The 12253-nt window shown below is 38.3% G+C and overlaps 2 protein-coding genes across 4 annotated transcripts; one reads left to right on the top strand and one right to left on the bottom strand.

Moving 5' to 3' along the window:
• Nucleotides 1-1787, bottom strand: LOC116211667 (CEN-like protein 2). The gene is made up of 4 exons (XM_031546135.1): nt 1178-1787; nt 996-1057; nt 671-711; nt 1-535 (listed from the first exon to the last, which is right to left on the bottom strand). The coding sequence occupies exons 1-4, from the start codon at nt 1385-1387 to the stop codon at nt 318-320; spliced, it is 531 nt and encodes a 176-aa protein (XP_031401995.1). The 5' UTR covers nt 1388-1787; the 3' UTR covers nt 1-317.
• A 7537-nt stretch (nt 1788-9324) lies between these two features.
• On the top strand, nt 9325-12236 carry LOC116211963. Of its 3 annotated transcripts, none has more exons than XM_031546516.1 (5): nt 9325-9983; nt 10076-10335; nt 10512-10723; nt 11102-11369; nt 11671-12236. In XM_031546516.1, exons 2-5 carry the CDS (start codon nt 10084-10086, stop codon nt 11974-11976), a joined length of 1038 nt encoding a protein of 345 aa, XP_031402376.1. In that variant the 5' UTR covers nt 9325-9983; nt 10076-10083; the 3' UTR covers nt 11977-12236. The 3 variants fall into 3 exon arrangements, with proteins under 3 accessions (XP_031402376.1, XP_031402377.1, XP_031402375.1); XM_031546517.1 differs by having other exon boundaries at nt 9328-9725; XM_031546515.1 differs by having other exon boundaries at nt 9339-9865.
• Nucleotides 12237-12253: the final 17 nt, after the last annotated feature.

Raw genomic sequence — 12253 nt, 5'->3', positions numbered from 1 at the left:
TATGGGAATTTGCTAATTCATTCATTCATACATATATAGATGGGGGCAGACCAAGTACATGAATATAAAAGGTATCCAGTCAGAAGATTTTCAGTACAGTCCTTAGAATATATCCCAACTGGCCCTCTTAATTATTCCAAGCTACTTAATTACTAATTATATCCACCAATTACACTAGATAGTTAATTAAGTCGCCTCCTCTGACATTATTAATTCGATGAGGAATTATATGTGCAATACGCATGGCACTACTAGTTATAAATATGCACCCACAAACTGATACTTTGGATGATCATGGGGTGCATTTTCGTGAAATTTTAGCGTCTTCTTGCAGCGGTTTCCCGCTGTGCATTGAAGAAAAGAGCTGCCACAGGAAGCCCCAGGTCATACTCCTCCGCGAACTTCCTCGTACTGAAGCCATTTCGAGAAGTTGGGGCCTTTACTGCCTGCCTTATCTTCTGCTTGAAGAGAACGAACACGAACCTGTGGATTCCGATGTTTGGCCTCGGCATCTCGTAAGACACCACCTCTTTCCCTGTGAATATATACATATATATATATACACATGTATATATTGCAGAGAACATAAACAAAGTTAACGTAAAGATCTACTTGAGTTCCAGTGTAGCTGGATATATACTGTTCTCATGAAGAATATATAAGGAATTACCGAATGTAGCATCTGTGGTTCCCGGAATGTCAGTAACGATCCTGTTAGGTGGGGGTAATAGGGAGATACGGTTGAATCGTCAGTACTATTGATCATATTTCGTCCAAGATATGCTCGATAGATAAACATACATATATCTATATATATGTCTATATATGTAGGGAAAAAAGAGTTCTATCGTTCACTTTGGTCAGACAGATCTCGACTTGTGGATGCTTATCGATGATGATTTCTGCCCGGATGTTGCATTTATCTTTCAAAACTGTTATATTAATATTAAGATTTTAGACTCTGGAAATGGGCATTCTAGGTTTAATATAAGTACCAGTGCAGGTGCTCCCTAAGGTACGGGTCGCTGGGACCGGGAGCATCCGGATCTATCATGACCTGCGAAATGTTGAGGTCTCGACAATCAAGAATTGAAGTGTAATTAAGCAATTATGACAAATATAGATGTACATATATATATATATATATTTGTGTGTATTTATACATAGATATATATACCAGGGTGAAGGAGGACCTCAAGTCACCACCAAGAACCTCAACCTTAGGCTTGGAGGTGACCCAAGAAGGGAAGAGCTCATGGCCATTGAAGACCTGCCGGTTGGGGTTGAACGTCACCGCCATCCTCACGCTCGGGATGAATGAATCTATCACATCCCCTACCACCCGCCCCACCACCAGTGGATCCGTTGACGACATGATCTTCGCCATTTCCTCTCTACTTATTTCTAAACACAACACAAGAAATTAATATTTACAGAAGAAGGAGCAGAAGAGGCAGTTTAGCGGCTAGAAAAGGATAGCTTGAATGTTGCTTTCTATTTCTTCTTGTTGTTTGTGTGTGGATTTAGGAAGCACCGACCCCCAGTATTTATAGTGTCCACACAGTCCAGAGGAAAGCTAAAGTATATACACAGATGCTAATATATATTATTTACGAGAATTAGGGGGGAAAGAACTTTCAGAAATGTTCTGCACAAAAATATGCAGTACATCAGGAAATCTTGTGGCGGGGGCGTACGTGCAGCTAGCTGGTCACCCTCCAGTATATATTCTGCGGGCATTACCCATTAGTTTCAATTGCCATGAATGTCGACACCTGGTTATAAAGTCTGGATTAATACACATTAATGAGCTGCTCGATCAGGTCGTAATATTATAGATGAGCTTATTTATAAGCTGTTTATTTCCTGCAGCATGGGGGTTAGTATTACCGCAGACCAATGGTGCATAGTAATGTTCGTATATTGTTAGACAAAAAGAACCGACCTTGATTTTCCCTAGACCTCTTGTGCTTATTCGCGATTAATTACCACGTGGGCTAGCTGAACATGCTCGTAATCAAGGAGTGAAACTAATGGCTTGTTTGGTTTGCAAATGTAATTTTAAAATCACAACTTTAACCTAATTCTATTCACAACAAAATAAAATAACTCATACAAAGTCAAAAAGTGACCTTATTTATACTACTTTTTTTCACAACAAACAAAATAACTCATACAAAGTTAAAGAGTGGGCCTCATTTATACCACTCTTTTTCAAAATTAAAATTTAATTTTAAAATTCTATTTTGAAACCAAACGTGTATTTTTATATCAAAGTTCATTTCAGCCTGATGCATATATATGTGACAATGAATTTGATATATATAATAGATTTATATATATATATATATATATATGTATGTATGTATATCATGGCAACTGATATGCAAATTGTCGTTGAAAGAGTAAAATAATGGATCGGTCCTCATGCGTGCAAGATGACCGTCGTGTCACTGCAAATGCAATAGGGTTAATTCAATTGCTAGGGAAGGAAACTCTCTCTCTGTTTCTATATATATATATATATATAGTTTGATGTTGCTGTACTGAAACATGTAATATGTCTTCACAGCACTGTGGAGCTTGACAAAGAACATATATAACTATATATTTGGATGCCCACTATAAAATCACTCTCACTTTCAACATGAGTTGATTCAAATAGTTCGGTGTTTGTTCCACTTAAATAAGGTCTCGGGGTTCAAGTCTTGTGAATGCAGAAAATCCATACTATAAGAGTTTTATATCTTAGTGGGCTGATCTCGCTCGACTGAATTAGTTATGGCCCAATTATACTTTTGAATATCAGAATTCACCCAAAAAAATATCACTCTCACTCTATGCTTAATTAAAGTGGATCTTAAAAGCTAGAATATTAATTAAATGAAAACGAAGAAAAATAAGTCAGAAACTGGGTTTGACAATGAAAAACTAAATCCGGAATTAGATGAGACCGATTCTCATTATTGACGCTTCCCTCACATATTAGGGAGAAGCTCGGACATTCTATAGCGAGGAAGAGACTAAAAGGGCCCTTTTGCATTCTAGGTATAAAAAAAAATAAAAATAAAAATAAAAAAATGACTTAATTATGTCTTGGTGCCATTGGAACCTTTCCCAATTAGATCATTCACCTGAAAACTTACTAATTTTGGCAACACTTGATTAATTTTAAAAGGAAAAAAAAAGAATTAAGAGAGGTTGTGGCATAAAGGAACTCCACCATTAATGCAGATCATACGTAGTAGTGGGAAGGGTCATTTCAGAGTAAAGATATTCAGTTCGGAGTCATTTCCAAAAATTGGGAGTACTTTTCCATAAATGGAACGTGAAGTATTCTTCCTATTTTCCTTCTATTTCCCCCCCTTCTTCAGCTTCCAAAGCAATGAATGTGTCAATCCCAGCTAAATATAAAAGAGCAAAAAAATGGCTTTGTTGCACTCCCTTTTGCCTGGCTTAATTATCCTCTTTGCGCCATTAAATTTTACATTTCATGTTCCCGATTAAACGAGGCATACTATGATCAATATTTATCAAAAAAGAAGGCACGATGATCAATCAAAAAACGCGTAGTTTATGCACGAGACGCACTGATTAAAAAGAATTTATTCGTTGTGTTAAATTTATGCACGGGATGCACTGATTAAATAAATGGCAATATGCATTTGGTGGAAGGTTTATTCGATACGCCAAAGCTTCATTCAAATAGGGAGTGAATATATACATCTGGGAAACATCCTGAGCCCTTTAGGGGAAAGTATAGTGGTGCAAGCAAAATAAGGAAAATTAATCTTTTATATTTTTATCATTTTTTAAGCCAAAGAAAGTAATTATTCCATCTACTTCCGAGTAATGGGAAAGTACTAGCAACGAGTCAACACCTATTCGAAAATTGGTGGTCGAATTTGAACTCAAATGAGCCCGCCGGATGTGTCTAATAATCAGCTCGTTGGTGGGCACTACCTTACTAGCCATCTTAGTTTCTGTAAACAAGCTGATATGAAGCTTAATTGCGGGTATATTTTATGTGTTATTGTATCAATTATTTAATGGACGCATGCTTGTGCTATGCACCAGAATGATTAAATTTAAATAATTGAAATTGAAAAAAAAAGTTTGTAAAAAAATAAGTTTAACTTTTCATTAACGTCCAAAATCGACTTATCAAATTCGAGAAACTTTTGCATGATGCCAATTTTTGAATTAATTAGTTTGAAATAAAAAGAGGAGAAAGTGTTGGAGGGGGAAAGAGTGTGCCATTTTAAGATCATTTAAAAAGAATTTATTCGTTGCGTCAAATTTATGCACGAGACGCGCTGATTAAATAAATGGTAATACACACTTGATGGGAGGTTTATTCGATACGCCAAAGTTTCATTCAAATAGGTAGTGAATATATACATCTGGGGAACATGCTGAGCCCTTTAGGGGAAGATACAATGGTGCAAGCAAAATAAGGAAAATCAGCAAAATAAGGAAAATTAATCTTTTATATTTTTACCATTTTTTAAGCCAAAGAAAGTAATTATTCCATCTACTTCCGAGTAGTGGGAAGGTTCTAGGGATGAGTTAAAACCTATTCGAAAATTGATGGTCGAATTTGAACTCAAATTAGTCCGCTGGATGTGTCTAATATTCAGCTCGTTGGTGGGCACTAACTTACTAGCCATTTTAGTTTCAGTAAACAAGTCGATATGAAGCTTAATTGTGGTATATTTTATATGTTATTGTATCAATTATTTAATAGGTGCACGCTTGTGCTATGCACCGGAATGATTAAATTTAAATAACAGAAATTAAAAAAAACAAGTTAGTAAAAAAATAAACTTTTCATTAACGTCCAAAATCGACTTATCAAATTCGAGAAACTTTTGCATGATGCCAATTTTTGAATTAAGTAGTTTGAAATAAAAAAAAAGGAGAAAGTGTTGGAGGGGGAAAGAGTGTGTCATTTTAAGATCATTTAAAAAGAATTTATTCGTTGCGTCAAATTTATGCACGAGACGCACTGATTAAATAAATGGCAATACACACTTGATAGGAGGTTTATTCGATACGCAAAAGTTCCATTCAAATAGGTAGTGAATATATACATATGGGAAACATGCTGAGCCCTTTAGGGGAAGATATAATGGTGCGAGCAAAATAAGGAAAATCAGCAAAATAAGGAAAATTAATCTTTTATATTTTTACCATTTTTTAAGCCAAAGAAAGTAATTATTCCATCTACTTCCGAGTAGTGGGAAAGTTCTAGGGACGAGTTAAAACCTATTCGAAAATTGATGGTCAAATTTGAACTCAAATTAGTCCGCTGGATGTGTATAATATTCAGCTTGTTGGTGGGCACTAACTTACTAGCCATCTTAGTTTCAATAAACAAACTGATATGAAGCTTAATTGCGGTATATTTTATATGTTATTGTATCAATTATTTAATAGGTGCACGCTTGTGCTATGCACCGGAATGATTAAATTTAAATAACAGAAATTGAAAAAATAAGTTAGTAAAAAAATAAGTTTTAACTTTTCATTAAAGTCTAAAATCGACTTATCAAATTTGAGAAACTTTTGTATGATGCCAATTTTTGAAGAAAGTAGTTTGAAATAAAAAGAGGATAAAGTGTTGGAGGAGAAAAGAGTGTGCCATTTTAAGAACATTTAAAAAGAATTTACTCGTTACGCCAAATTTATACACGAGATGCACTGATTAAATAAATGGTAATACACACTTGGTGGGAGGTTTATTCGATACGCCAAAGTTTCATTCAAGTAGGGAGTGAATATATACATCTAGGGAACATGTTGAGCCCTTTAGGGGAAGGTATAATGGTGCAAGGAAAATAAGCAAAATAAGGAAAATAAGGAAAATTAATCTTTTATATTTTTACCATTTTTTAAGCAAAGAAAGTAATTATTCCATCTACTTCCGAGTAGTGGGAAATTACAATCAACGAGTAAAAAAAAAAAACGAATTCGAAAATTGATGGTCGAATTCGAACTCAAATTAGCCGGCCGAATGTGTCTAATAATAAGCTTGTTAGTGGGCACTTAACATACTAGCCATCTTAGTCTCAGTAAACAAGCTGATATAAAGCTTAATTGCGGTACATTTTATATGTTATTGTATCAATTATTTAATAGACGCACGCTTGTGCTATGCACAAAAATGATTAAATGTAAATAACTGAAATTGAAAAAAAAAAATTTAATTAATTTTTTTTTTAACTTTTAAAGTCCAAAATAGACTTATCAAATTCGAGAAACTTTTGCATGATGCCAATTTTTTAATTAAGTAGATTGAAATAAAAAGAGGAGAAAGTGTTGGAAGGGGAAAGAGCGTGTGAGCGGGAGAGAAAGTATGCTTGAAATAGATGGATAATTACGTAAAATTACTACTATAACCTTAATTTAATGGTTGTTATTAATTGGATTCATTTTACTAAAAGTATATTCTGTGTGAGATGAAATATGCTTTCAACTTTTATAATATAATAGATAATTAATTAGTATTAGCTCGAGAATCACTTTCTTAGCTTTATATATCTTAACGATATATATACATAAGAGTAAATTAATAATTTGGTCATCGAGAGATATACGTTACATCAAATTCGATCTCAATAAATTTTTTACATCAATTTAAACCATGACAGATTAAGTGTACATCAATTGACCAATTCCGTCAATATCTTTATTAACTTTAATCGAAATTGCTAACGTGTAAATAACAGTGCAACGTGGCACAATGTGATTGGTCGAGTGAGTTCCATATGTTTTTAAAAAATAAAAAAATGCTATACATATATAATATAATACTTCACTCTCTGTGATTTTGAGATTGGATTTGGCTCTGATTAAGAAATCGGGCGGGCCCGATGGGGACGGGCTGAAGTGGTGGACTGGCAAATCGTGGGAAGGAGTAACACTAAATCAGCAAGAAAATCAACTATCAGGGGTAGCAGATCATCATACCGAGCTGATTCGAGCACTCCGACCAAATGAAAGTTGAAATTCGACAAAACCTCCGCAGAAATAAACTCACCTCAAACAATGCGGGTCAGCAGCAGGCTCGCAACCAGAAGAAGGGAGCTTTAGGGTGTGTTTGTTTTATAAACAAAGTTTAACTCAACTCCACTTATCTTCAATTTAACATCACAATCATTACTTTTTTATTTTTTTAATATTTTTAACCATTCAATTCAATTTTTAATATTAAATTTTCTCAACTATTCATTACTTTTTCATAATTTAACAACGCAATTATTACTTAATCATTATTTTCTCTCAATTATTTATTACTTTTTCACACTTTTCTCATAATTCAACAATACAATTATTATAAACAAATTAAAACCAAAACTCAATTTAACCCAACTCTCAATCCAAATGCACTCTTAGGTTTCCAGCAATGAATAGGGCAGAGCCATAAGAAGAAAAAGGGCCAAGATTTCGCCCGGTTTGTCTCCTAACCCACTCACCGCAAGTGGAATAGATGGAGAAGAGAGAGAGAGAAGTGAAGTGAAGGAGACTGATAGAGTAGAGAGAGAGAGAGAGAGAGAGGGGGAACCATATCAGATGTAGAAGAGGCAAGGGCGGAGGAAGAGGAGTTGATAGAGGTGACAATGGGCAAAGAAATGGCCAAGCTAGGGTTTGAAGAGGGCCTTGGCAGGGAGCGGGATTCAGGTCATGGTTGGGATCCCGAACGTATGATGTTGAGCTCCTCCCCCGCTGCTTCTGAAATATCATCGTCGAGGAACATAGTCAAGTCCGCAGTCTCGAAGTCGACGGAGTTCAACTCAACCTGCGACTCGACCTTCACTCACTGCTTCTTCGTCACTCAGCCTGCCTTCCCCTACCAGCTCCTCGCGGCCTCCGCTCGCCTCCCTCGCTTCCTCTCATCGCCCCCCGTCCACCGCTGGGTCCCCTCCCCGCCCTCTCGCTCCCAGATCGATTTGGCCCTTAGCCTCGTCCTCCGCCGAACTAACCCTCCTCCTCCCCTCCCCGACGACCCCCAGATCCTCGGCCAGGCCGAGTTCAAGCAGTAGGCGGCTAAGCTCTTCGGCGCGCTCCCCTTAAGCCCACTTCCCCATCCCTCTTCCTTTTGTCTTCATTTGTCGAATTTTTTTTTCAGATTCTTTTTTAGTTTATCAGATTATATTAAATTATACAATACTTCATTAAAGAATTAAAAAATAAAATGATTTTTTAATGTTTTACGTCCAGTTTTTAACGGAAAATTGACGAAAAGATCGATTTAATGTATATTTAGTCGATCATGGTCAAAATTGATGTAAAAAATTAATTGAGATTAGATTTGATGAAATACGCATCTCTCGAGAATCAAATTATTAATTTACTCCGTACATAATATCATTTTCTTGGTACTTATAACTAGTTGGGGTTAAGGTTCTTTCTTTTCTTTTCTTTTCTTTTGTTTTTTTTAAAAAAATTAGCTATGGTCTAAGACCTTAGCCGAACTTTTTATACGAGTGATTTGAAATGACATCTGAGAGCAAACGTACAAATTATAATAATTCCAAGTTGGGCTCGAAAAATCATTGGCTCAGAGTACATATAAGATTCAAAAGAAATTGAAAGCCAAGGCCCCCATTTTATTTGTCAACTTGCACAAATATCTTATGAAAATTACTTCTCATTTCAATAAGAAATTCCTAATGAAGAAGACAATTTTGCTAAAATAATCATTCAGGAAAAGAAAAATAAAAATAAAGGGGAGTTGGGCTTGTTTGTGGGCCATGGTTTAGGCCCAAGTTGTTCGACAAATATAGCCCTGGCCCATTGATGAGCTCACCAGTCTCGGCCCAATCAACTTATCTGAGGGGAACTGAAAAATACATCGGTTCATGAACACGGCCCATAATTATGACCGGCCTAGTATTGAACCGCGAACCGAAACATTGCCCGGACTTCTCCATACGAGTCCCACCTTAATTCTGATAGTATTTGACTATGTTCTTCATTTTGGTTGGAAGAGATGTCTCTGATGTCCTCGGGCATATTGTACGAGGCCGATACAACTTTTCTTCTCACTACCAAGCTATGGGTCGACGTCAGAATGAATGCCTCGATTTCTTTGCATTTTCGCAGTTTTTATAACATTGAGATTCCATTATTGATTTGCTGTATAGATGGTGGCTTGCACGGCTGGGTGTATAGTAACAGGATATTGGTCAGCTTCTAGATTTCAGTTGCCATCCCATTTTTTGTGTTAGTTGTCCAACTTACCAAAGCAAACTTTCTGGTTCCACCTAACCCATCAACAAGGAAGTTTCTCTCGTGCATACTCGATAACCATTGGATGCATCGAAGCATGCTACCTTTCAAAGCATTGTTCTTGGAATTGCATGCAAAATTGTCGTGCAATCTCACTGTGGTAATGACTGAGTCGAATGGCTTTTATACTTTCCTTAGTTTATGAACCATATCTAGCTGAGCTGACGGAGCTAAACCGGGGCACTATCCGATATGATGATGGGTGTGCTACCCAAGTTCACGAAGAAGGGCAGTTGTACATCAGATATGCTGTCAGCCGAAGGTCAACACTCTTCATGGTTTATTAAAGATTGCATGATGCTCTATGATGAGCAGTTGAGCTCCAACTCCAATTTCAGATCGAATCACTCTTGGTTTTTGAAGCGATCAAGAACAAAGAGGCGGCTTATCCGCTTCGTCGAATTCTGGGCTGCAAATTTGTACTGATACAGGTTTGGTTCTCGACTCTTGCACATCAGCAGGCAGGACAAATGGTGATACCAGTTATCACAAGTCTTCTGAGATTTCTTGATGTTAAAACCCGGAGTTCTGATGAATCTATGGCCACCAGCAGATTGAATTAAAATACGAGGTTAGCGTCGTGTCCTATGGTTGGGGCATAGTTCAGGTTGATTCTGCTCATCGCTCTGAAGCCAATGGTTGCAGGGCACTCTCACCAGTTCGAAAGGGCTCGTGCTGATTGCACAATTGTCTGGTTTCCTGTCCTATTGTCGTCGTGTTCTACTTCTTTGCCCAGCTGGATGAGGATGCGGCTGAGACTCAGCTATGTTTGATTTTTCAGGCAATCAGATGTTGCAGGTGGCAGCAGCGGTCTTGCTCGCTGGCGGATTTGGCTATGTGTACAAGAGCTTAGTCCCTCCCCAGCCAAAAGTATGCGGGTCTCCTGGTGGCCCACCTGTGACCTCGCCCCGAATCAAGCTCAGCGACGGTAGGCATTTGGCTTACAGAGAGAGGGGCGTGCCGAGGGACAAGGCCAAGCACAAAGTTATCCTCGTTCACGGGTTTGATAGCTCCAAGGACTTGTACATCCCTCTGTCCCAGGTAACGCAAGCTCCAAGTTTAACTTTTCATTTCCTCGCAGTTTAATATTGTGCTCGAACTCCGGTAGAGGATTTTTGGAATTGCGTAAAGAAAAGACTAATCATGACGGGACTGTTAGGATCTCATGTCAGTAATTATCATGATAACCGGAGTAAAAGTATGCTGCCCATACGCAGGAATTGATGGAGGAGTTGGATTTATGTGTCATAGCATTCGATAGAGCGGGCTATGGAGAGAGTGACCCATACCCGAAACGCTCGGTGAAGAGCGAAGCTTTTGACATTCAAGAACTAGCCGACGAACTGAAACTTGGGCCCAAGTTTTATCTCATGGGGGTGTCCATTGGAACATTCGCTGTCTGGTCCTGCATCAGACATATACCACACAGGCATGCTCTCCATTTCCCTTTCCGACTCCATTTGCTGTCGCAATCTTCATTTGTCTGGTTTTGCCGAAGTAGTTCTTACTTTCTGTTTTGCCGCATAGACACTTCCGATATATACGAGATACACTGCGTTTGGTTTGTAAGTAACATTTTAAATCAGATTTTGAAGGGTTGGTGTAGAGAATTTATTAATTATGGAGTCGTATTATAATGGAGTGGTATAAATGTTTATGTACGTGGCATACCCTTTGACTTTATATGAGTTATTTTATTTGTTGTGGATAGAGTTAAGTTAAAGTCTTACTTGCAAAGCAAACGACGACCAATATCCTTTATACTGTCCACTGTTTTGGGGCTGATCGATTTGCGATTGTCAAGCAGGCTAGCAGGAGTGGCGCTGATAGTTCCGGTGATCAATTTCTGGTGGCTGTCTTTTCCTCCCAAGTTAGTTAATGAGGCCTTCAAGCAGCAGCTCAAGAGGGACCAGTGGAAGCTTTGGATTGCGCACCATACGCCGGGCCTATTGTACTGGTGGATGACCCAGAGGATGTTCCCTTACTCATCTATCATGCAGAGACACCCGATCCTCTTGAACGAGAGGGACCTCAAAACCATTCAGGCAATGTCGAAAATTCCCAATCCCGGCGAGGTAGCTCTCTCTTCTTTAGTTGTCACTTTGCTCGGACTTGCTTTGCAGAAAACTGTTCTGTTCGAGAGTAATTGCTATGTGACTTGAAATATGCTCAATATACCATAACAGCTGATGCACCTTCGAGATGGAGATTCAATTTGTGGATTCAGTTTCTTATTGTGTTTCTGTTATGTACTGTATCTTTTCCTGTCGGCACATTTTAAATCATGCTCGATGTGCATTAGTTACTAGTACCTGCGAGTTTAGGCTTTCACACGAACCAGCACAACCTAACAGTGAAAACGTTTGTACCTTGCAGCACAAGATCCGGCACCAGGGTGAGTACGAGTCCCTCTACCGGGACATGATGATCCATTTTGGGAAATGGGAGTTCGACCCAATGGAGCTGAGGAGTCCATTCCCGAACAATGAAGGATCTGTCTATCTGTGGCAAGGTCACAATGATAAGCTTGTCCCATTCGAGCTCCAGAGGTTCGTAGCACAGAAGCTGCCCTGGATCAAGTACCACGAGGTCTCTGACGGGGGCCACCTGATGATCCACGAAAATGCGCTGTGTGAGGCCATGTTCAGGGAGCTTCTATTCGGAGAGGAACCTTCTTTCTGATCTGCCCGAGAGGAGTTCCAGCTTAAAATTCAACTCAACTACTTCTCGACATAGAAAATTCCCGAGAGGACATGGTCTTCGATCTTTGTGAATCTTTCAAGTGCACTTCACGGAGACACCAACCACGGCCCAAGACAACAATAAATGACTCTCTTCTACATGTCATGTTCTGTAGTTCGATAACAACACAGATTTTCTCAAAATTTTCCTGCAAATGTTATGCTATAAACATGGAGTTTTCAGCACATATCTTCGGCATATCTAGTGGTCTTGCGTC

The sequence above is a fragment of the Punica granatum genome, chromosome 6 (assembly GCF_007655135.1).
Source record: "Punica granatum isolate Tunisia-2019 chromosome 6, ASM765513v2, whole genome shotgun sequence".
NCBI classification, from domain to species: domain Eukaryota; kingdom Viridiplantae; phylum Streptophyta; class Magnoliopsida; order Myrtales; family Lythraceae; genus Punica; species Punica granatum.
This window is presented reverse-complemented; position numbering and strand designations above follow the sequence as displayed.